This window comes from Spodoptera frugiperda, chromosome 23 (assembly GCF_023101765.2).
Source record: "Spodoptera frugiperda isolate SF20-4 chromosome 23, AGI-APGP_CSIRO_Sfru_2.0, whole genome shotgun sequence".
Classification (NCBI taxonomy): Eukaryota; Metazoa; Arthropoda; class Insecta; order Lepidoptera; family Noctuidae; genus Spodoptera; species Spodoptera frugiperda.
In genome coordinates, this window is record NC_064234.1 from 5,912,098 (window position 1) to 5,937,436 (window position 25,339).

The window sequence follows — 25,339 nt, forward strand, 5'->3', positions numbered from 1 at the left end:
TATTATGTGAATAAACATTGCATTCCAATCTCACAACACAATCTAAATAAGGTATAATGATTTCCTTACACATAAGGATATGGAAAAGAAACAACATCCGATGATGTAAACCACTTTTAATTTGTAATAAGTAATTAATATTGCTTAGGTAATTGAATTTAAATAAATAAAATACACAATACACTTGCTACATAAGGCGCAATTTAAGTACCCTAATCAAATGATACTGACAATTTCTATGAGAATAATATGCAGGCAGGTCTCCAAGCTGGCATTCACATTAAAGCTTTATAAACAAAAAGGATTTATTTCGTGCTCATAAAGTCATCGTGCCAGGTACACAGTTTTCTTTATAAACAGCATTAATGTGAATAACTCAGCAAGTCTAAGACATTTTCGTATTCGTATTCTAAATTTTTATCAATTATAATGTGACTGTTCGATACATTGAATTACTACACATAATAAAAAAATGCAGCAATTCATCAATGAGTATATCCAAAAAAGATTCAAAATATTCTTCAACTACTCGCCTACAAAGTATTACTATAAGTCAGATCTATTTTGTCAAATTTAGTCTGCATTTATATCGAGAAATAGTAACGTTTTATTTATATAAAAAAAACAACATTATACAAGTGTCAAACAAATAATTCATACTGTATAAGCATACACATAAAAATAGTTTGGCACTATGTGTACATACATCAACATGAGAAAACATTAAATTCAAATACTGAGAATAAAAATAGCAAATAAGAGAATTCCTTCAAAAAATAATATATTTTCACAGCGTGGTATACTTAGGTATAGGTATGTAGAATAGCACTTGACAGGTGATTAACAATATTTACAAAGATTAACAATCTCTAGATCTCACTGACGCACTATACCGTGCTCGTCCTATATACAAGTCTCAGACATTAACATCTCTCAACCAGTTAAAGCAGCCCAAAATTATATTTCAAAATTGTGATGTTAATTATAATACTAGAAGCGCGAGCTAATCTAACCGGGAACAAATTTTAATATAAACTGTAAGTACATACCTCAAATATTTATACAAAAAAATCAAATTGCTCCAAAATGTTCAGAACATAACTCTGTGGATCGGTTTCCAAATTAAGTACATTTTAAATCATATAATGCAGCAATTGCGACGCATAATGTACCACCATATATATTATATACTTACAATCAGATTCTGTGTACCTCAGATGAGAAATATATATTCAAATAACTATTAGAGTTTATTCTAAAATAATATAATTACATCAAATTGACACAAACTTATATTACATTTAAATAATACAAAATAATTGATATTTATTAATACAGAGAATATTCTACAACAAATATTCGCTAGTGGTGTTTATATGTTGGTTGTACTTTAGAGTGTCACGGCTGATTTCTTAACAACTTCACTGTCCCTATACAATACAAATTACCACTACCCTACGACCATCGGCTATTCTTTTTTGACCTGATACCAAAGATACAAAAATTTGCGAAATTTTATTTTGTTATCATGTAGGTTAGGTTTTTTGCGATACGTTCACGTAATTATAATTATAATATTACTTCACGCTCATAACAAAAGTATGTGCCAAAGTTGTATAAAGAAATGAGTCACCTGTGACTCTTGAACTTATTCCAAAAGTTCTCCGTGACTCATATGTGACTCATTGGACAGTTAAGTTGTTAAGAACTACGTGATATTACCTCTCCTTGTTATCGAACTCAAGTGAATAAAGTATACAAGAAACAGGGTCCGATAATGGCACTATATTTTAACGAAGTTACGACCAAACTTTAGAAAATCATACGTGACTAGATTACGGAAAGAAAATGCCAAAAGGATTTAGTTTTCTTCTAACAATGGTTGTGAAAATAGAAGTTTTAATTCATGTATTGGTTTACGTAGACTTGAATTCAATATGAGATACATACGGCAGATAAATGAAGACTACAAAGCATAATCATCCAGCTGTGGTAACAATGTTTACTCTATAGATAGGTTGAAATGCATTAATCTTACGTACTTACGTATAGTTAGTTGACACCACTTCACAAGTCTCCGCAGGACAGGGACCAGCCCTTACTCTAGAACACTGACATTAACAGAGATTGGTCGCTCAAATTCGAATTCCTATACCGTTATCACAAGACAAACCATAAATAATTCTAAGTCAGAGCACCTTATAATTGTAGAGATCATCGCATTCTCCTACAGATGATGCATCACGCCATCACATGGCACATTCAGCTGTACATGAATATCATACAGTGTAACATTAATAGGTACATATTGACACAATTTACATAGTACAAAATCATCAAAGTACAGGCACGTCAGCAATTATGATAAAACAATTATGTCCGCATACGCGAAAACTATACGCTCCGTCTGTACGAGCCGGAGCAACGCGTCTACGGAAACAAACAGCGGGGAACAAAACGTTTTGAGTATTTATTTCTTTGCAATAGAGAGCCAAACTGTTCCTCCGTTAAATGTCCCAAATCAAATACGTCGAAGTCTCTGTCATGACAGTTCAATAATTTGAGATTTTCGTTATCACAATTGACCAAAGGCAGTACACAAGAGAAACAGTCGAAATGTACACGAAACACAGTCGATTAAACAAAATCGGACGTTATCACAACTCGCGACATATCACAGTATCACTACACGTCACTCTCGCCGTCGGTGACGTGCGCGGGCTGTCCAAAATTTCTCGTGATAGACTCGCTGACGGTGCGAATGTTCGCGAGGTACCGGTGCGCCGGCTCGTCCGAGTCGTAGATGGCGCTCAGCGACTCCAGCGACACCAGCGCCTCCGAGTCCAGCAGGCGGGACGAGGCGCGGGACGACACGTCGTCGTCGCGGTCGAAGTAGCATGAGTTGACGTCACTCAGTGCCGCCTCCGCGTCCGTGAGCCCGGCCTCGTTCAGCATGGACACGTTCTCCAGCGCGGGGTCGTCCGTCGTGTACCCAGTACTCTCGGGCTGCCCGCCCTCCCCGTCGCCCTCGCCCTCCGAGCACGACGAGCTCCACTCGGATTGACTCTCCCCGTATATACCCATTTCTCTATGATGAGAAGCGGCCACCTACAAGTTATAATGAAGTTAGGGCATCAAATTGTTAAAGAACAAGAAGTTTCAAAGTAACTTTTACAAGCAACTTACTCGGTGGTGCAGTCTCTCCTGAACTTCTTTTTCTCTCTCCTTTTCCCGAATAGCAATGGGATCAGGTTTCCTTTCGCACGGTGGGCTGCAAAGCAATCCACATTTTAATGAAACTGCTAAACACAGCACATCGTTATGTAATCTTCATAAGTAATGGTCCATTTGAACATACCTGGGTCTATGTCGCTCGTGGTTGGGTGACGGCAGTTCCACGACGACGTCGGTGGGCAGCACCCCGGGGAACTCCTGCGGCCTGGCGGGGCTGCTGGCCTCGTTGCGCACCACCTGCGTGATGGCGGCCAGGCCCACCGCGTGCAGCGGGCTGCTGTTGTTGTTGTTGTTGCAGTTGCGCATCGGCTCCAGAGATGGATTCGCGCCCCTATAATTAAAAATGTGTAAATTATTTTGTAAATTTGCCATCACTTGTAACTGTTTCAGAACAACCAGTAGTAACTAGAAAAAGTATTACCTTAATTCCAATTTCAGTTCCTTCCGTTCTGACTTGGGCGGGTTTATTTTGATAAGATTTTTATCATCGAGCAGTCGTTGGATCTCCCGTTCGAAAGGCGGTACGCACGCCACGTCTGATGGACTTCGCTTCGCAAAAGGTTCCCGTCCATCGTGATTCAGATGTTTCAAGTTGGTCGGTCGGCTCCCTGAACTCGAAAATGAATCTGCTCGCTGACCCAGTCGAGTGACCACATCTTTCTTGTCAGTTTGACAGCAACCATCGCGCTTTGCAGAAGCTTGGATCATATTAATGATGCTTCTCTGCAACTTTTCTTCTTCTTTTTGGAAGTCGACACTTCCATCGAGGAACTTATCTTCGAGAGACGGTTTCCTGGCTATTTTATGTTTGGCATATATATCGTTGATGTGGTTGACGGTGGGCTTGCTAGGGCGCACGGGTGGGTAGTCGTACGCGGGGCTCGGGTTAGCGCGCTGGGGTCTGGTTGGGGGGATCCATTGAGAGGGGCGCGGGGGTGAAGGCGAGGCGTCGGTGGTGCGGGAGTAGCTCTCGTCGGAGGAGCTGAGGCTGGGCGAGCGAGTGAGGGAGCTGAGCTCGTCGGCGGAGGAGTGCACGCGCGGGGAGCGAGCCAGCGGCAGGCTCTCGCTGGAGCGCGGGCGCGGCAGGCGGGCCGGGCCGCGCCGCTTGTGGGGCGCGGGCCGGGTCTCCGCCGGCCGCGGCCACGGCGCCACCAGCGCGCGCGGCGGCGGCCAGCGCGGGCCCACGCTGCCGTGCCCCGCCACGTGGCCCGTGCCGTGCGGTGGGGGAGGTGGGGGACTGTCTCCGTTCTCCTTGTTCCTGCGACCCTTGCTGCCTTTATTATTGCCATTACTCTGATGCCCATTAGAAGGCGGCAGAAGCGGTTCATTCTCTCCAGCAACCGAGGATTCTCTCAGAGGTGGTAATCTTGATGGTTGTGCAGCCGCTCTTCTCGCAGAATTTTGTAGCATGGCAAGTGGGGTAGCGACACCACCGTATGCAGTTGGAGGGTTATTCGTGGGACCATTCGACGTACTCTGCACGGTACCGTTGGCTGGCGCTCTGTCAGTGAGGAAGTAGGTGGTCATTTCTCCCTTGCCCTTTACTTTGACCTTGCCTCTGCAGACGAACTGGTACGGCATGTCCTTCAGGACTTGGTACACCTCCTCGGTGACTTGCGTGTGATTGGGCAGGCCGGTGGAATCCATGCGAGATGCTACATTAACGGTGTTACCCCAGATATCGTACTGCGGTTTCCGCGCTCCTATGACACCGGCTACTACGGGACCAACGTTTATACCTGGAAAGAAAAAATGTTTCATTCAGTGTTCTTCGTCAGATATTAAATACTACACAGTATTTTAGACTTTATTCTGACAGCGTTTAAGTACAATCTACTTTACAATAACTCACCGACTCGCAGCATGAAGTTGTTGTATGAGTTATCGTTGATGTCCTTCAGTTTGTCCCGCATGGCGAACACGAACTCGACGAGGGTGGCCATGTGCTTGCGTGTGCTCGGCTCGTCCGTCATCTTCCTGTCGGGAATCAAACCCACTGCCGCCATGTACGTAGAACCAACCGTCTTGATCTTGTCTATTGCACCGAAACGATCTTCACCCAAGAGCTGTAATTTTTACATTTTTATTATTATCTGTTTAATAAACACTCAAAACTCTAAAGTTGATCACATGACCTTTTCAAAATACTACACCAAATTACTGTTTCAGACTAGATATATCACATCTGCATCCTCAGTACTAATTTTATTGTACTTTGTGGTACTACCACATCCAAAACGCACTTTTAATATATGAAGAACAGGGGTGGCCAACCGACCATTAGTCCAGTCGATCGTGGCAAGGCAAAAAATATAAATAAATAGTCCATATTGCGCAACGTAATTACTAACGACTATACTAAGTGGTAAATCGCACAGGTTTCGTTAGTAAACAGTAGATCTTATGTCTAATCAAGTTGGCCAACCCTGATGTAGAATAAGGGTATATTTACCTCATCAAAATCAGCAATAATCTCGTTGAGCAGCCGCAGACACTCCATGCCCTGGTTGTTCCCGTCGAGCTCCATGTAGAACTCGTGGTAGTTGGTGATGGACGCGAACACCACCCCCACGCGCTGGTACGACTGGTGGTACAAGTCCTGCGCACCGCGCCTCTAGTCAGCACCCGGCCCAGTGACAACCACACGCGAATTTATCATCTATTCCCATTTAGCTAAGATCTACTTTTTAACAACGTGGGTATAATATGGGTCTTTGATTTTGTTTGAGACACGACCACACGCAAATTCAATGTCTATTTACATCTAGCTACGGTCTAATTTCTATTTACGTGGTTTATTAAAGGTTTGGATTGAGACAACCACACGCAAATATAATTTCTATTTCCATCTAGCTACAGTCTACTTTTCATCGACAATGTATATACAGAGTGCCCATCTTCTCTAATTTAGGTTAACATAATAACAAGTCAATTTAGTATCTAGCTACGTCTAGCTAAGGTCTACTATTAAACAACATAACCAGAGTGTTATGATTAGTTTTTCTCTGATTTTGTATTCTAAATTTAAACGATTTCTAGATTATTTATATTTTGGATTAAAAGAATACAAACTGATATAAGCAAGATTTCTATATAACTTCAAAAATAAATGAATAAAGTGTCAAAAGTTATGTGTTAGTTGGAAACACACTGGTTATGCCAAACACACTCAGTCATGTCTGTATGCCTACCCCTTTTGAAATAGTCTGTAGTTGTCACTAGACCTCATACGTGCTATGTGTTACACATAAGTCATGTGATGCGAATGAATATGAACACAGAAACTTACAAGTTTTTGTGTGTGATTAGTGAATGAGTGAATTGGAATTTAGGGGGCTTAAGTGCGAGTTTGTTGATACGTTTTCATTCGCACGCAGAGCGCAGACGTGCTCTCGTTTGGGCGTACTAATGAATTGGTTGGCATTTTCACTTTATCGCTAAAAACCAATATAGGCCATTTATCAGTAAGTATACTTTCCTCGCTTTATTGGAAGTCTTTGAGAAAGGCCTACATATTATGTTCAGCAGTGAACATCTTGTGACTCATTTAATGATGATAATACCTTCCTCATTGTTAAGTTCATGCATATATAGTTCGTAGTCAAACCACTCCAATACTTACCATGTTCGTTCTAAACTGATTGTCCAAGAAATGCGTTGCCACGTGCGCTGGGAGCAGGTTGAAGAGGATCCTCCTGTTCGATGCCTGAAATTGATTGAAAATTGTTTTAACGCAAATATGATTGGCATAACTGCCCACTAATGTGGGGAATTAATGCAGCGGACTAAGTCCCTGTTTACATTACTTACAAACTAACTATATTCCTTATTGTCATTTGTGTGGATCTCTTTTCTATACATATAATAAAATCGTAGAAAAGTGCTGTCTGTACATTGAAAATAAAAATAAAAAAAATAGCAGGGGTTATTGTTATGTCGATGTCGAACCCAAAAATGTAATTAACTTTTTTTTTGTCTGTTTGTCTGTTTGTCTGTTTGTCTGTTTGTCTGTTTGTCTTTCTGTTCGCTGTGCGCGCTAATCTCAGGAACGGCTGATCCGAGTTGGATGCGGTTTTCACGAATATATTGTGGGATGCTTAAATTTACATTTAGTGTTTGTTTCATGTCAATCGGTTCATAAATAAAAAAGTTATGTCAAATTAAAGAATCACGTCGAACATTCTATGCTTATACCATTAATCTCCGCAACTATTTGACGGATTTGGTTCAAATTTGGTACAGATATAGTTTAGAACCTTAGAAAGGACATAGATATATTTTTATTTCAAAAATCAAAAAATAAAAATAAGAAATAAATTATTTATAAATAATTCTATGTCGATCGTTACACGACTTCGGTTCATGTTATTGTTTTAATTCATCGAAAAAAAGTAAATAAATAGTAAAAAGGTATGAAAAAAATAATATCAATATAATAAAACATTTAGTACAAAGAAAATGCTCTAACGGAGTATAGATAATTCTATGTCGATCGTTACACGACTTCGGTTCATGTTATTGTTTTAATTCATCGAAAAAAGTAAATAAATAGTAAAAAGGTATGAAAAAAATAATATCAATATAATAAAACATTTAGTACAAAGAAAATGCTCTAACGGAGTATAGATAATTCTATGTCGATCGTTACACGACTTCGGTTCATGTTATTGTTTTAATTCATCGAAAAAAAGTAAATAAATAGTAAAAAGGTATGAAAAAAATAATAATTTCTCCTGTTCGATGCCTGAAATCAATAAATTGTTTAAGTTAAAAAAGGAAAATAGAAACAAGATTTGTTAGTTGTGTGATTATATAATGATTAGTAATAAAAATTGTTATTTTAAGTACGCATGTAATGTTATTGTAAACAAAATATACTGATCATCTTCAGCTCTTAGTATGTTTTAACAAGCAAAGATCTGTATTTGGATGTCACTTATTTTCTAAGTTTGTCATATATAAATAAGCATAGGCAGTAGCACTGCACGCGAAAGGCTGCAGTGCGCTAATGGTGGAAACGAACTTTTTGTTAGCTTACCACCACCCCTACATGACGACGACAACCACTCTGTCAAGAGTGTTAACGACTAAGAACAAGAAGACACTAGCATTAAGTGTGAGGACCAACAAAATAATAAAACAGTCTAATCATAGTGCACCAGTATCATATTTTGGAAGCCAAATATGTATTCTAAAAACTCCAAAGGTAAAATAAAATTCTGGTCTAATGACGCATACGAGCTAGCCATGATACTTATAAATGATGAACCTCACCTGCAAAGCATCCATATCCCTCTTTTCGTCCCGAGCCTGTGCCTGCCAAAGGAAGTCCAACCTGGCCGTCCACTCAGTCTGCCTGGCGTGCAGTAACACCGCCAGAGCCAACGCCACCGTCCACGCACTGGCCACATAAGCAGACCCCACCAGGCCTGAACTGAAACGTACAGGTAAAGGAATATTAGTTTACCTTGATTAGCCTAGACATAGAACAACCTTTCCAATGTTGTCACTAAATATTTAGCTCTACACTTTCAATCTCAAGCAGCCGGCAATTAATTTACATCACTTCTTGATTTCTTTGAAGTCAGAAATAGTGAACATTGAAAAATTAAGCCATGCCCACTTCTCACTCACATAATAAGTAAATCTGAGGATTCCTTGAGATTTTAGACCAATATTATTCCAAAAGTTTATATGTATAATGCCCATAATTATGTATTTAGTTTTGCATACAAATATTGCAAGACTGATAAACCTGACCCAATAACCACTAACATAACAAAATAACAAATTCTGAACGGAAAGCATACATCATGAATAGCCATATAGGTATTATAATTGCGAAGTTAACATAGTCTTATATGCTATGACATAACTACAGCCAGCGACGGAGGTAGTCTATCGCGCCGATGTAATCCCGGCAAGATTAGACGGATCGCGTTACATTAGCCGCACCAATCCTCTTTGTGCCTGAAGGTTTTCTATTATTAGTTTATTAGTCATACCGTAATGGAAAGCTAATTAGGAATTTTCTCTTATTAGGAAGGTTAATTAGAAGTTATGATGTTTGCAAAGGTCAGGAAAGGAATTAGATATGTTTTTCACAATGCTTTTTAAGGGGGGAAAATTATCCAATGACTTCTCCCGCCTTGGCCGAGGCGAGAGAGTGTGAGTCTCTTACTGGCTCAAAATCACCCCTTTCTTACTCCTGCTATTTGAGCCATAGCCCCGGTAACTCGCTAGGCAGTCCGTATTCATGTTTTGTTTGGCTGTCTAAAATGCTTATGAACACAAGTGCTCCATTTAGGTGTCCTTTAAAACCTCCTTACTTCAAAATCAAAACCGCATAGTAATACTTTTAACAGAAATATAAAAAACCCTATAGTTTAAAGCACATTATACACATTAATTATGTGAATAATACTCACTCAATCATCAAATCGTAGCAGTCGAACAGTGCCTTATGGAAGCCAAGAATAACACCCATGTAGCCGGCCGTCATCACAGCCAATAGGATCCCTTTCACCAGGATCGGGAGCCTTAGGAAGACAGCTACCACCAGCATACTGAGGCAACAACCCAATGTAATGTATAGTGGTACTGGGCAAGCAAGATGTTCCGTCCGACTCGACCATAGCTGAGCGGCAACATCGCCTCGCATTGTAAGCACTTCGGCCATACTCGTCGTGTTGCCAGTTAGATTTCTGCATAGTTCTATGTGTTCGCATGTTACCTGTGGATGAGAAAGGTGATCATTTTGAAAAATGTGATGATTTTGAACTTTAATTCATTTGATAAATAGTTTTTTAAACTGATAAACTTCCAAATAGAAGTGCGCTATTTAGCACGTGCCTTTGAGAAAGCGAATCAAAAACAAACATCTATTTGTGTAATCTACCAGTTATTCTGGGTTTGATCCGGTTGTAGAATTAGTGTTTACAAAATCATCCGCAATAGAGGAGAAAAAATATTCATAGAACATCTTGAAATCTGGAAAAACTGTATAGATATTAATTTCCACTTACCACATTAACTTGTCCAACAGCATAACCAAGCACAATAGTGAACGTCGTAATGGCGTTTCTCAGAGTGAATGGGCGGGACACATCGCAGGGTATGAGCCTCAGCCTCGCAGCCAGGGTCAGGGCCAGTACTGCTGCAGACCAGGCGAAGGCCGTCACGAAGAGAATGAGGAGTATATAGGTTTGTGGTAGTATGGATGCTTGCAAGGCTCCAGCCGCTACTAAGGCACATAGCGCAGCGGACAGGGATCCCGCCCAACCGCCGTCTGTTGATGCTCGGTACTGTAATTGTGGAATGCGAATTTAAAAATGTTATAATAATTTAATAATGATTCTTAATGTAAAAATCATAATGATATTCCAGAATAGACGGTTATATTTAATGAGATGTGCTCAGAAAATTACATCATTTTCTAATGACTCAGATAGAAGTGACACTAGTACCCAGTATAGTAATGTAATAAGATCACCTGAGCTTCCTTGTCGGCATCCTTGAAGCAGAGCGTGAGCAGGTGTACGTGTGTGGCCTTCTCGCGGTGCACGGAGCGCGCGTCGATGGCCTGCGCCAAGTACTTGTTCACGCGGTTCGTGGGCTGATGGTACACAGACGAGTGGCGCTTTTTCAACGGACGCTTAAACTTCTCCGTCACTTTATTCTGTGGAAACGCACATGCCACGTCAACCACATTGACAAACACATCGACTACAAGATCCTACTCTACTAACCACCGATTTGTACAACGATCACAATGGAACACATCGATTAGGTACGGAAGGTAATGAAGGTACACCGAGACAAGGTACGGCCGAGGTCAGGGTACACATGAGGGCCATGCCGACTCCATGCTCACAAGTTGGAATTTAAAACTGACCTTAGAATACAAAAGATCCGGAATCCAAAGCAGCATCACGTTATTAGAATAGTAATGAAATGAAGTACAAAACATAATATACAAAACGACAGATACTTTCAGATTGGCAACATATTGAAGTAGAACTTTACAGAGGAACTCAGGCTCCATTGAAATTGATGTGAATTTACGTTAAGACAGATCGATAGTTATATATAATTATAATCAAGACTTAAAACTATATCATTTCGTGTTTGATTATTTCATAAGAGAAAGTTAAGTTAGAAGAGATAAGATCAAGGTAAGAGAGAGAGTAGAGGCGGTAGAAATAATCAAGCACCAAATAAATCGTGTGTAAAATACAAAAGGGCCAGTGACGTCATGCAAGTTAGTCGGGCGTCAGGCGTCGGGTCGCATGCCATGCTCTAGTGCTCGAGGTGACTAGTCGGGGTAGCGAGTGAAACACAGTTCGGTGCATCCGGCTTTATTATCGATCATTCTATAAAACAATCTCAAGTATACAGTTGACAATTTCGAAGTAAGAAACGGTGAAGTGAGTGGTCTGTGTGCTCACGTCGAATTAGTCGGCCCCTTCCCGTGTATTGAGTCACAGTGAATAGAAACAGAATGGTAACGTGTTCGCGGCGGTGCGCTTACAGGCATGCATCGCCTGCGTGAAGCGTACCTACAGTAAGTACAGGGAGTTATAACGTGTCGCGTGTCGCCCGGTAACCGGGAAATGGTGGAAAACAATAATACACATGAACAACATTCTGTCTGCGCTTACTGTTTCAGCGGGTATTTGTTGTGGAACTAATGTCCAGGGGCGGAATATCTGAAAATAATGAGCAGACGCCTCATGTTAGTCGCTGGTGTATTCCAGTCTTCCGCGGTATTGTTTACTACTTGTGTATTGTGGATAAATAATAGCAAGAGAGAATCTTATACGGATTTAAATTGAAAACAACGTAACAGCACAGTGAGTGAAGGCTCAAACAGACCAGCAACTAAATGACATTCGGGAAACAATACGGAGGAAGAAACATCTTTGTGCGCGGGTACTCGTGGTAGACTGACTACAGTTGACGATAACTTTGCGTGTTGGGGACTAAATAATCGTGTACTGGTTACTGTGTTTGTGTGTATTTGTGTTGAATATAATAAATAATAAAGTTCGGCAGAAAATGAAAATCGCAAATATAGTATGAAGCATTTTGAAACATTCTTCAAGGTCCTCGCAAAATTATTTCTGTAAAACTTGTAAAAAGCTTCAGTGCACACCTTAAAATGTAATAAAAGCAGCAAAGATTTAGTTTGAAAACCACCACTCAAACCAAACTAACTACTAGGAAACCATTAAGCGAGGTTATCATTCGACACACAGTATACGTACGAGACGCATCGCCATTACGACTCGGATGCGCCTCGCGTATCGTATAATAAACTGAAGCGGAAAATCTCAGAACCGCAGGAGAAATAGCGATATGGTTTCATGGTATACTCCTAAACTAAACCTAAGTGAACCATATACTATATCGTCCCTGTGATGCATGTGTAATGCGAGTGTAACGCGCGCGCGCCGCCACACGCCACTAGTGTCTACGCGTGCGACGGCGGGCGTGCGCCTACTACGTATGTATACGCAGTTGCAGTCATCTGTGCCAGATTAGTTCAAACTGTCGCGAAAATCGATGCAGAAATTCCCATTATAGTCGTAATCAAATAGCACAGGTCAAACAAAAGTGCGTAGTTGCGTATGCATAATAATATTAACATGTGCGGGGGTGTCGTCGACGGCGTGCGTGCGGAGGGCGTGGTGCTGCATGACGGCGTCGAACGTGTGCTGGTGCGGGGCGGAGGCGGGGGCGGGGGCGCCGGGGGGCGCGGGGGCGCGCATGGCGTCTCTCACGTCTTCGGGGCGCAGCGCGGCCAGCCGCAGCGCCTCCGCGGAGCCCGGCTCCGCGTGCAGCGCGCGCCGCAGGTCCAGCACCTGCCGACACCGCGCGCTAGTACTCCGACCTACCAGCCAAGCTACAGCCCACTGACATCACCCTACTAACGCTCGGCCCGAGGGACGACCGCGATACCCACCATACATATACTAACGATTCAATTACAATCCAACATTCTCTTATTTCCACTATAGGTCGCCGTCGTCCCTCGTTCTTTAGAAATGCCTCAAATATGCTCATTTTACAGACATACAAAATTGAATTTTATGTAAAAAAAATTTAAACACAACGTATATCTTATCCATTATTTATAGCGGTAATATCCACCAATATAATAAGATAATATTACATCCAGAAACTTTAGAAAAATATAACAGTATCAAATCAAATGAAAGAAAAGAGAACTTACCTTTGAAAGTCGAGAGTAGATCACCAATACGAGAAAATATATCACTCGAGACAAACATTCTGAAGAGCGAGACAAAGCCGTGGACAATGAGCTCGTATTGTTTAGTCATGTCCATTGAGGTGCAAAACTTTCGCCAAATAGTTAAAGTGCAAACAGCAAGATTTTTACGTTTTAAGAAACGGATAAAGTTTTAGAAGAGTTCCCCTCGACGAGCGTAAATGCGAAACCGGTGGCGCCCTAACTGTCTTCCTGTGTATTCACCTGCCGATATCTACGGGGCGCTAACGACTTCCGTCGCTAATTCAAGAGGAACTGTTCCGTGAAATGTTTTGTTCGGTCTCGAGTCTGACATACGTGCTGTACCTTCCTAGCCGCATTGGCCTTGAGCTCCTGGGGGGAGGCGGCCATGTTCGAGAACGGCACGTCCACGTTGAACTTGATGGAGTGCAGCAGCTGCACCACCACGTTGGACACGTTCTTGAAGGAAAGTTTCCGGCGCGAAGCCGAACCAAGGCCCACACCCGCTGATAGGCACATCTGCAAATGTAACGCTCAACAATAAAACCTGTATCGATAGCAATTACTTTAAATGTAAAAACAATCCATTACATTACAATTAAAAGCCACCCCCTAAATCCCTGCTCTACAATTCTCAACAAATCTAATTGTAAGGCTAAAGTAAAACTAATCTCGTAAAATATTAATCAAATAAATGGTAGAAACCCCCATGGGTTTAGCGCGAAGCTTGTAGAGGATTACTTTTATGCTTTGGACCTACTTTTCTCCGTCTTGGCGGCGGAATGATGAAGTAAGTCTGCACGGAGTGGTCCCGAAGGTACGCGTTGCGACTGCCGCCGTGACCCGGCTCCACCTCGTAAGCCCCGCCGAGGCACTCGAGCGTCGCCTGTGTTATGTGCACTCGTCTGAAAGGAATCGACATAACCTACAATATGCCCCATGTGGAAATATAAGGGGAAAATGTACGGAGCACTTTTAGTTTGAAAAGTTTATTATGTTGTGGTATAAAATATGACTCAAACGATGATTGATAAGCCTGTTGAGTCATGCGGAAGCAATGCAACCTGTTGTGCATAATCATCACGTTCGTTTGAATTGAGCCTGATAGAGCAGTTTCGTTTTAATTTTCCTTAATGAACAAAGGAATAACTGTTAAGTTCTTTATGGAAATTAAAAAATGTTAAGTGCTGTAGCGTATACTATTTTGCTATTTTTTTTCTATAAAAACTACAATCATGAAACGAGTAACCAGCTCCACTAAATGTCCGACAAAGAGACAAAGTACGGCACTGTATTGTTTAAAAAGTGCTCGTAATGGTCTAATGAAAATAAAGTATGTGTGCGAAGTGCGTGTTGTTTTGTAAGAAATATTTTTTAAGGTTCCGAAATATAGCAAGATTTCGTTTAAAATCTTTGCCTAAGCATCCGTTATGATGTTAACCTTCCAGTTTTTGACATTTTGTGAGGATTTGAATCACCTGATGGCAGGTAATTTGTGTCGCTCATCGACACTCCCAACACTAGAGGAGCTATAAATGCGTTGTCGGCCTTTTATTAAATAATTTAGTATGTCACTTACCCCGGTTCGCCTCCAGCCTCCATGTTGTTGGCGAGTGTGACGTCATTGGACCAGACATCGTACTGCCACTTGCGCAGGCCCAGCACACCGCACAGCACTCGTCCAGTATGGATGCCCACGCGCATGTTCAGTTGGACGTCTGTTGCTTCCACCACCGATCTAAGGAGAAAAGTTTGTTAATTAACAATGTGTACTCTTTCAATACTGAAGCAGTTAATACTAGGAACAATATTTTCATATACATACGTGTAGAAATGGTTGCAAATCCAACTGACGATCTCGTTATTTTCCACTTTATAACAGCTAAGAGCTAATATGGCTGAATAATGCTTTAGAACATTCTCTTTTGCAAATAATTTCAATAAATCTTGGCATTGGCATATTTTTGTGAATACATGCCAATCTTTCAGGAAAATAAAAAACAAGTTTAACAACCTATACCAGAAGATACATCACAGGTGAACAGATACACAAACACTCTTGCGTCTATCATTTTATTGATGTGCTCAGAATGCGCGAGTTTCCAAAACTGTAGTCACTAAAGGTTTTACAGCCGGTGAATCAGAAAATGTTTGAAACATAAATGTCTAAGATTAATACTACCTACACGGCTACCAAATTAAATGTTTACATGCGAGTTATTGCAAAAACTGTTCGCTATTTTTCTTACATTAACTCAGAAAATCTTGTTTGAAAGAGTCTTCGGGGTAAAACAAATTAGTTGAAGTTTCGCCTAGATTAAAAATTCCGGGGCGAAGGATCGAGCTCGTTGAAAAAATAAAATGTAACTTTCATGAGGTCGCTACTAACTACATGGTAGTGGTTACAAGATTTTTGAATCATTAATTTCTTAGTTTGATCCTATTTTATGACACGTAATGCCACTTTACAATGTACACCCACTTTTCACAATTTATGTAGTAAGTCCCATGTAAATAGGTGGTGAGCCTATTGCCATATACCGGGCACATTAATTCCAGACTCCGTGCTATTACTGAGAGTATTTTTCGAAAATCCGAAAATAGCCTAGTAAAGCTTCGCCCGACCCGGGCATCGAACCCGAGACCCCTGCACTTGCAACCACTCGGCCAACTTGTTAGTAAATACTCTTGTAAACATGACCAGTGTCTGACCATAGGCAAACAAATGACCGAAAACTTGATATATTATCTCAATCTATCTCACTCTAGAATAACAAGCACCAGTTAAATATGTGATTGGCGCTTAACCACTTAACTCGCCAAAAGTAGGTCACTCGCGAAAACGTATTATTTTTAGATGAATGACTATCTAATTATTTTGAGGTTAAGTATTATGTTTATGTTTTAAGTGTAAGGCAATTAAAGTCACTGTTATGAAATATAATTAATTACGATGTATTCTTCATGGAGGTTGACAAAGCAATTTGAAATCAAATTTTGCGTTGGCGTACTTAATTAGTACCTAATTTAAGATCTTTCGTTCAATCAACAAACAATTTTGAACTTCATGAGTCAAATTAAGGAATCTTGAAAGCTAATGAATCTCTTTTCATTACTCTTTCAAAAAAGACCATAATACAAAGACAAAGTGTCTAGTCACTAGGCACTTTAACGTATATTTAAAAAACCCACTAGGCCCTAGTGGTATGTTTTTTTTAAGGGCGGAAATTATCCAATTACTTCTCGCGCCTTGGGCCGAGATGAAAGGAAGTGTAACCCAGAATTGTATTGTGAATCTGATTGAAAAAGAGTAACCTATGGAGTTTCTTGCTCGTTCTTCTCCATAGGAATCTACACTTTAGAACGAGCAAATAGCTTCACTAGAGGATTGACCGACAGACAGACGTTATTAATATTATTATATTTGCTTTGACGTTTAAAACTGCCTTCCTGGTCTATTTGGAATAAATAATTTTGACTTGACCCGAGTGTCAGACTCTTACTGACTAAAAACCACCCCGTTCCTACTCCTGCTTTTCGAGCCGAAGCCCCAGTAAACCCGTTAGGTAGCCTTTTCGAATATTAATTTTACATACTTCTTTTGCATTATTAATCTAATGGCTGCATGAATTGTTAAATTTCTAAGTGGACAACGTTATGAGGTACTTCCATGAGGGAATTCTCGACTGGCCGGCTCACTCTGGTAGGGTTTTACGTCCGGTTAATGGGTTAAATGGTAGCCTATCCTATATTGCATGGTTCTTATTAATATTCTATGTGTTTTTGTCTGTCATACCAAAATAGATTTATAAAAGTTTAATATAGAATACTCTTTCAATGGTCTGGTGGTGTGAAGAAAGGGATCTCAGATGCAATATATGTTACGCAGTTCTTCTTAATTGTAGCTCAGAGGTTAAAATTGTGTCTTATGACAATGGCAATAAGGTACATAGCATCCACAACATAATCTTACTAATATTATAAGTGCAAAAGTTTGTGAGTGTTTGTTTGTTATTACGTCAAAACGGATCGGGATGAAATTTGGAACAGGGGTAGATTATGGTCTGGAATAACACATAGGATTTTTATTTTTAACATTATCACACGGCAACGCGGGCTATGACGCTGGCAGAAGCTTATTAAAAAAATCTTTGCTACATTAAGATTTTCTCCTGTGGGTGAGAAGGTTGTTAAATTGAAAAACCCCTTAATGCTTAATCTCAATATTACCATGAAATATGATCGTACACTTCACATTATACGATGATCTCTCTTGGTCTCCTCCGTGGTCCAGATTATGTTACATTCTAGTCAAAACACCAGACCAGATTTCGGAATAGAACTGGACTCCATGTGCATTCCATCAGAGTTTATTAGACAGATTGACTATCCTTACGAATGTGGCCAAATAAATCCAACTGAATTAGTCAGTAACTATAAATTGAGAGATACCAATGCTCTTACACTTAGAAAATTCATAAATTACAGTAACGATTTTTTGCACTCACTTTATTTTGAGGAATCATAAGCTTCGGGTTTGTTTTGAATGCAAATAGAAGTTGAACAGGTATGAACTAGATTTGTCTGGAAAACAACAAAAACAACTGGCTCTGGATAATATGCATGTAAAATTATTTGACGAGAGAAAATCGGGCAACGCAAAAAAACCTAATATTACGTACAATTGAAGTCACAGCCTAAATAAACCTTCTTTATGAAATAAATCAAGACACTTTTGTGACAACACCGCCCAAAACGATATGGACAGAAAAAGCAATTTCTTCTTCTGCACAAATGTCATCAAACATTTTCTACCATCGAAAAAAGAAAAACAAATGATACGTCAGTGACGTCATGCTCAAAATGACAAGGACAGTAACATAGCATGCACCTTTTTAAGTATTCAAATACAAAAACAATTGACATCGCTTTTGTATGTAAGCTTATTTATTTAAAAATCTGTGACGAAAATGTACCAAGTCATATACCCTTTAATTTTCCAGATGTGATTAAAATTACTTGTCAGAAAATTTATAGGTACGATAATTTTCTCTATTTGCATATCTGCATATATGTATAAATCAAGTAAACGATGAAAATCGTTGATAAAGTGGAATTATGTACTCAAAGAATAAATCTCTTGGGAACTGTTGTAACTCTTTCACTAAGAGAAGACAACGCAAGTAAAAGACGAATGGCGATAGACTTGGCAGAGATGCGCATACGCCTTGCTAGATAACTGATCTACAGAAACAGTATATAGTTCTATACACTACATCGTGTTCCAAATAAAAACGCAGATGTAAACATCACAGTCGGATACGAATTGCCGAAATAAGTTTATACTTCACATTGGTATTTGTGAATGTTTCTCTTATTTAATTTACGTTTCCAGTTCTCACGTTAAACGAATACACTCAACAATATTTTCAAAAGTAAAAAAATAAAAGCGAGACGTAAAGAAACAAGCGGAGTAAATGATATATTATTTTAAATGAGGTTTCTTAACAAATTGACAAGATTAAAGTTAAAATTGTTGTTGAACAGCGCCATTAATTTTCTTTAAACATTGTTGCTTGAAACAGTGTGACGTAGACACTCGTTTTCAACGTACACAATTGATTTATTAATATCTCTGCAATTTTAGGTGGCGCTTATCCAATATACTTCATGAACAATGACAGAGATAAACATTTGCAAGAATAGCCACGTGGGTGTGAATTGTGAACATTACGACCGCGATAATCTACTTTAAATGGACCATCCACTACAACTAACTTGTTTAAGGTTTCATTTCATTCAAAACATTGAAGTACACTGTAAACTAAAAACTTTTCTCTTATTATTAGACATAATGGACACCTTATTAAGCGACTTTGTGAAACTCGAGTCGAGCGCTCTGTGCGGGATTCCTGTAATGAGACCATTTCTCGTTCGCAGCGAACAAATTCCGGTAATTTTCCGAGATTAATTCTTAATGTTTCACAAAGCTAGGAATTAAATTAAACGAGCTTATTAAGTTACTGTAATGGCAGTAGTCGGACTGTTCTTTTCAACGTAATTCTAAAAGCAGGATGGCGCGCGCCGTCCTTGGCGACGAGACGTTGTACTCACAAAATGGGGAATAGCATTATCCTCAACGTACGCAGTTCACACGTATTTATGCAAATGAAAGAAAATTGTTTAATACAACGACGCCGTGCCCATTGAGATTTCTTTCAGCTAATGAACCATAACTAATTATGGCCGGCTTTACGATTTCCTTTGTGGTTTATTAACGCCAGTTGATTTTATAGCAATGGGCTTTATCGGTGACAAATCGAGCATAGTTTACCGCATTTTTACGGTCCATTTTGTTCGAAATAACGTATTCCTGTTAATGGATACATGATGGAAGCCAAGGATTTTGCTTCTTATTCATGATTAATAAAAATTCAACATTAAATTAATATTAAAAATTTTGTTACATTCTTACTTTAAGGAGTAATTGTATGACGTAAGATAATAAAGCGAGTGTCAGGCAGACGACGGCAGACTCACATTTTTTCATTAGTTGACGACAGGCGGCGCACCGAATTAAGTCTAAGTGACTAACAGCCTTTATGAATCTTGAATCTTTCTACTGGCCATTTCCCAACTAGGTTGTGGGGGTCGGCACGAAACATTTAACCAAATTCGACCATTATGTTTCGTGAATTCACTTCAGGAGATGCGATATTTAACTACCCATAAGGGTTGCTTAATGTGCTTTTCAAGGCAGGGATTATTCTGGATATTAATACTCTCTTACTACAATATGTATACCAACGAGATCCTCAATCATTTCCCAATCTTTGTACATAATATAACTAACACTACACACACAACGCAAGCTCCATTTGTCCTCTTCACAGATCTTGTACAAATGTGCCCAAGATCATCAATCACATAGTAACACGTAGTTACCCGGTAAAGCAGCATAGCGTGAGCCAAGTCCACACATCTCCATTCGTCAATCACTTGTATGAAATATATTCCAGCAAGGCGAAACAAATTAATTAGCTATTAGTCGGATTAGTTGGGAAGTGGGTCACCGAACGTATATAGAAAGATGGTCTGAATCCATTCCACAGTTGGCTGTCAATAGCAGTAATGAGCTTCGCATGGAAGGGAAACACATTTATATACGAAACGTTTTGTTCCGTATCAGAGATTCCCACCCTCATTACAAATATTAGATACTGATATTTCCAATACACAGATATAAATATCTCTATAATCAATAGCATTGATTCAATTAATAGGAACTAATGGTTTTCCTTGTTCAATTAAATATATTGATTTATTTCCAACGATATCCATCGCGTCGCCTTTGAAAAATTATATAATTATTATATTAGGTAGTCGGACAAGATAATAAAGTTGATTAATGGTGTAACTTGTATGGTATGTGTGAAACTAGTTCTGTTTAAAGCGCTACTGCGAATGCAGCGCGCTTGTTCGAAACAAAGTTCCGTCAGCTGTCGTTTCAATAGACAGCAAAGATACATTTAACAGAGCAAGCATTTTAAATGTTGACAAGGACGTTAGTTCTTGTACGTCGTGCCTAACAATGTTTGTGACCTAGAACTGCATAACAACGGGATATTTGAACTTTGAAGTGAACATGAACTCCCAGGAGCGCGCTGAAGTTACAAAGTAAATTGAATTGTAATCCGAGCGGCGCCGGCGTAGGCAGATGAGAAGTTAATCCGAGGACGCCTAACGCAATTATGATATGTTAATTTCCCTTTGTTATTGCTTCGCCCATCGCTAATGGCGTTACGAAATGTTTGCCCAATACCACCGATAAAGCCATTGTTATACAGTTTTTGTTTCACGTCTTGCAAACTAGGGCAAGTGACCCGGTTGTGGCCACCGACCCCTTTGTGGCCATTTGGACCTTCAAATATTTATAACTAAGGCATGGACAAATAAATTACTCTGTGATGTACAGTATTTAAAATATTGAATATTGGAGATACTGATACCGTTGGCAGCTTTGATGTGTCAAACTTCACTTCGATGCAACAAGTCATTCTTTTTAGTTGAGGGTGAAATTGTTAAGATCTTAACAAAAAGGCTAAGGCGAGCGGGTGAGGATTTGGTTTTTATTTTTTAAATCTTTGCTTATTGTTTGGATGTTTATGTTAATACTACATGAAGAATATATTGTCTAAGTGAAACTAAAGTTATTTTGTCGCCATATGTTTCTGAAGTGCGGTTATTAGAAGGTGGCCACTAATGGAGACAAAATTATGAATTTCTCCATCTTTGGCCACATGGCTGGCCAAAACTAATGTACATAGACACCAGACTTCTTCCCCTTTATTTTATCGTGGCTTTTTTTCCTTGGCTTTACATATCAACAAATACATATTTTTCATTTTCAGAGATGCAATAAATTGCCTTCACACAAAGGGGAGGTCAGTTTACTTTGCAGCTTTTACCAACGTCATATAAATTTTGATCTCTTTATTTGTAAGTTAAATTCAAGTGAAGTAATAATATTTCATATTTTCCAAACTAAATAAAAACCATTGTTTGTAAAATGTCCAATTTAATTATTAAATTTTGATTACTTTTATTGTATTTTTTGATGGCCAGAACTGGCACACGACCGTGGCCACAAATGGCACGAATCTGGCCAAAAGTGGCACAAACTCCCTTTTTTTTTTCTTTCTTATACAGTTATTTTTCTATTGGACGTTCTTTAAAAAAAGGGTTTTCTTAGGCAAGGTTAATACATGTTAAATGACTTTTTACAAGAAATATTTTCGTGATAACAAAAACTATAAGTTAAGAAAGCCTCAAAGTCGACAAAATTCTTAAAGTGGCCACAACCGGGTCACTTACGATACTTGTTCCAGTTTTCCCTTTTGCCCGCCGCTCCCTGAATGGCAGTGGGTTGAAAGGGGACACATGTCACTATCGACGGGGCTATACATCCCCTGAATACGAAATTACCCGGGTCAGTGGTAACAGGCGAGTTCGGGAACACTGCTTGTTTGCGCCGAGCCCCTAGAGCCCACTCGTAGTTTGGAGCAACGACCGCGTACCGGCCATTTACGGTTTATCATAAACCAAAAACGGGTGTTCTTTGTTTTCTCATATTTTTATTAGATGCACTTCAAATACTCTATTCAAATAAAGTCGGGATAAAAAGGTTATTGATATTTACTTAGAAAAAAACGTGTTACTTTGAGTGTTAATTAAAAATTCAATTAGGATCCGACACCCACTCCGATGTTCAGTGTTAATTATGTAGCATTAAACACTGAGATATTAGTGTCAGTGTAAACATAAATCGCACGTAAAATTTAGCAAGTGTCGTAAATTACTCTAAAAACACAAATGCTAGTAAAATTGTAGCGGGCAGCTTTTAGTCGTCTGACATTAACAAACACGTAAACGTTCTTACAATAAATGAGCTACAAACTTGGCAAAATTAATTGTGCGCAATGTCGTGCATCTTGTTTTTGTGTTTTCTGCAACCATACGAACCAAATCGTCTTATTCTCTTAATGGTAGAAAGATATCCGGAGCTCCGGACTAGCGGGTTTACCGGGGCTCCGGCTCGAAAAGCAGGAGTAGGAACTGCGTGGTTTTTAGGCAGTAAGAGTCTGACACTCCCTATTGCCTCGCCCATGACGAAAGAGGATATTGAATGATTTTCCCCACTCAGAATAAAGGGGGTTGAAAGATTCGTAAATGTACATGTTACATATCTTAACACAGCTCTGTTTCAATTATGTTATAAGTTCCGAGTAATTGTGGTAATTAAAGGCACGTTAATATTATCATAGAGGTAACATAAGAGAAAACCTTAGTGTGGAGCAAGGATTTTTCTTTATCCATTATTGCATTGAATATCGAAAAATATAGGTAAGCAGTGTCCAATCTGGGTATAGAACTAGAAATATCTTATTCAACAAGCCTCTATGTATCTATGTAGTAGTAGAAATAACAACGACGTCAAATTACTGATCCATTTTCATACCAAGACTCACTCGCGACAAAAATACGAATAGGTACATCACAGCTTCGTATATTGACATCTTCTCCACGCTTCAGTGAGTTCTCATCTAAAATTAAAAGAGCGTTTAATATTTCCTTTGAATCAATAACGCCTACGCTCCTAAAGGTCACTACCGTATAATTCAATTGACAAGATATTATATGATGCGACGTTTTCTACATCACACAACGTAGTAAATACCATAATAGATTGGAAGAAGAAATAGGCAGGGATTACACAGTTTTTTATGTTTGTGTCTTTAATCTGAGGCAATCCCCACACACACAGTACAGGTGAACCTACTTTTTTATGCAATAAAAGATCAGACGGTTCATCTGATGGTAAGCAATTAATTCGAATTCTTACTAAAGTTATGTAAGTTCCAAAAAAGTTCCACCAAATCGTAAAAGAAACCTTAGATCTGCCTGAAATAGTGTACACTAGATTCTGACACTACATAGTACCTACAACAATCGCAGCTTTATCAAGTCGCATGTAAATTGTGCAGTAACACGTTTGCTGTGGCGCGGTGGATGCAAGGCGGCCATTGTCAACAAATTGTATGTTTGTCTTCTGTATCAGCCGGCGGCCGGCCGACACAGCTGCAGAGATTGCGATAATATCACTTGTTTATTTTCTCTCTCATATTGCCCTTCCCATACATAGCATGCACATGCATATATGGGGAGTGGACTCACGTAAGCGGAACACTATTTATAGAACACATTTCGCGAACGGGACTACCCAATGCAGCTCGTTAATTGTTGCCCGCCAGTAAATACGAACCATTAACAGAGATCATGCAGACATTGCAGCTATTTGCGTGTATCTGTTACAGCCAAAGTAATAAATCTTGATATTATATATACTGTCTAGCAATTATGTATAACGTCTACTCAATTTAGATAAAGTGATAAATGACACAAAATTAATCACATTAACTAGCAATTTTATATACTATCTTCGAAGACTTGGATAATGTAATAAAACGAGCAGCATGCAAACAAACATGCAGCAGGCAGGGTTTCTGTCACGGCTCCGGCGCTGCGGGCCTACGGCGGCCCCACGCGTGCTAATCGTCGCAGACGGCTTTCGCTCACCACCGCAGCTTCGGCTTGCTGGCCGCCGGCCAGCCAGCCGCGGTGGCTCGCTAGCAGCCTCCTGCTCCTCAGCCCGCGGGCCGCCTCGGTCCTACGCGCCTACGCGACTTTAAATTACACTCTAGGGGTAGGACAAACAAGACTACGTGGAGTCGGTTTTGTAGCAATTCGATTTTGTCACTAACTTTTGTTGCATAGCATATTAAATTTTTAACCAACATTATTATTTAATTGTTACAGAAACTATAGCAAATTAGTTTGATCGGAATTATGTATAGGGCACTACAAGTTCTCTACCACCATTTCCTACATAAGTTATTAGGCCTACTAACGTTATGCGAATCAAATTTATGCCAAAACAAATTAGTCTTTGATCTTAAAGATTAATTTTTATTCTTACAAGTAAAAGTCTTATGACATTTTGAGTTACACATGTATTATTACTTTGACTAACTTGGACTCCCTATTATGAATAATATCCAGATAAAGTGATTAATTTATTACATTGTCTAGTGAATTTGGCATTTTTATACGATTATTTATAATAACCAGTCATTATGAATAATTGCTATTTAATCACTCTGACTGTAACATATCCACAAACGAGGAATAAAATTTAGGTCAAGACCAGTACAAATACATACAGTTTCAAAGACGAACGAATTTAACCGTGGATGTGCTATTGACAAATATTTCTGTTTCACATCTCAGTTCCCA

General features: G+C 39.5%; 1 protein-coding gene and 1 long non-coding RNA gene across 5 annotated transcripts in view; one reads left to right on the forward strand and one right to left on the reverse strand.

Annotated features, from left to right (window-relative positions):
• Positions 1-25,339, forward strand: part of LOC126912169 (uncharacterized) — a 242,111-nt gene that overhangs the window by 170,621 nt on the left and 46,151 nt on the right. The window lies entirely within an intron of this gene.
• Positions 102-25,339, reverse strand: part of LOC118266600 (Ca(2+)/calmodulin-responsive adenylate cyclase) — an 80,717-nt gene continuing 55,479 nt past the window's right edge. The window contains exons 8-23 of one of the 4 annotated variants that reach the window (XM_050703001.1): positions 15,066-15,224; positions 14,247-14,391; positions 13,832-14,005; positions 12,882-13,097; positions 11,895-11,942; positions 10,727-10,912; positions 10,260-10,538; positions 9,663-9,967; positions 8,509-8,668; positions 6,857-6,940; positions 5,687-5,833; positions 5,087-5,300; positions 3,656-4,973; positions 3,359-3,565; positions 3,187-3,271; positions 102-3,108 (exon numbers count right to left, since the gene is read on the reverse strand). In XM_050703001.1, the coding sequence (XP_050558958.1) occupies positions 2,686-3,108; positions 3,187-3,271; positions 3,359-3,565; positions 3,656-4,973; positions 5,087-5,300; positions 5,687-5,833; positions 6,857-6,940; positions 8,509-8,668; positions 9,663-9,967; positions 10,260-10,538; positions 10,727-10,912; positions 11,895-11,942; positions 12,882-13,097; positions 13,832-14,005; positions 14,247-14,391; positions 15,066-15,224 (4,150 nt within the window). In that variant the 3' untranslated portion in view covers positions 102-2,685. The remainder of the gene's footprint in view (positions 3,109-3,186; positions 3,272-3,358; positions 3,566-3,655; positions 4,974-5,086; positions 5,301-5,686; positions 5,834-6,856; positions 6,941-8,508; positions 8,669-9,662; positions 9,968-10,259; positions 10,539-10,726; positions 10,913-11,894; positions 11,943-12,881; positions 13,098-13,831; positions 14,006-14,246; positions 14,392-15,065; positions 15,225-25,339) is intronic. The other 3 variants (XM_050703003.1, XM_050703002.1, XM_050703004.1) reach the window with 3 other exon arrangements.